We start from the raw sequence: 349 nt of genomic DNA, 5'->3' as shown, positions 1-349 counted from the left end.
CGGGGGGCCCCCCCCCCGGGCCCCCCTGCCTCCTGGGCTGGCCCCCCTGCCTGTGCTGCCCCTGGGGCTCCCCTCCAGAAGCCGTGTGAGCGCTGCCCCCCAGGAGGGTGATTTTTTGAGACCAACGGTGCTGTTTGAAGCCTTTAATGGTGCTGGCGGTGTAGTTTCACCCCCGATGACCGGCATCCCTGCGGGGAGGACGTGCCTTTCCCCTAACTGCCCCGGTACGTTGTGTAGGAGTAGGGGCTGATCAGCAGCGGGATGTGCAGCCTCTGGGTCGGGTCAGCGATGGTAAAGACGACCTGGGGGAGAGTGAGGAGGCAGCGGCTGGGATCCCCCTCCGGCGGGG

At 67.6% G+C, this 349-nt stretch overlaps 1 protein-coding gene across 1 annotated transcript in view; it reads right to left on the bottom strand.

Annotated features, from left to right (window-relative positions):
• Nucleotides 1-160: 160 nt before the first annotated feature.
• LOC103907314 (5-hydroxyisourate hydrolase) overlaps nt 161-349 on the bottom strand; it is a gene marked incomplete at its 5' end in the record, with an annotated part of 980 nt that continues 791 nt past the window's right edge. The window contains one exon of the mRNA XM_009289461.1: nt 161-302. Coding sequence (XP_009287736.1) covers nt 213-302 — 90 coding nt within the window. The remainder of the gene's footprint in view (nt 303-349) is intronic.

This window comes from Aptenodytes forsteri, unplaced genomic scaffold (genome assembly GCF_000699145.1).
Source record: "Aptenodytes forsteri isolate BGI_AS27 unplaced genomic scaffold, ASM69914v1 Scaffold269, whole genome shotgun sequence".
NCBI lineage: Eukaryota > Metazoa > Chordata > Aves > Sphenisciformes > Spheniscidae > Aptenodytes > Aptenodytes forsteri.
This window is presented reverse-complemented; position numbering and strand designations above follow the sequence as displayed.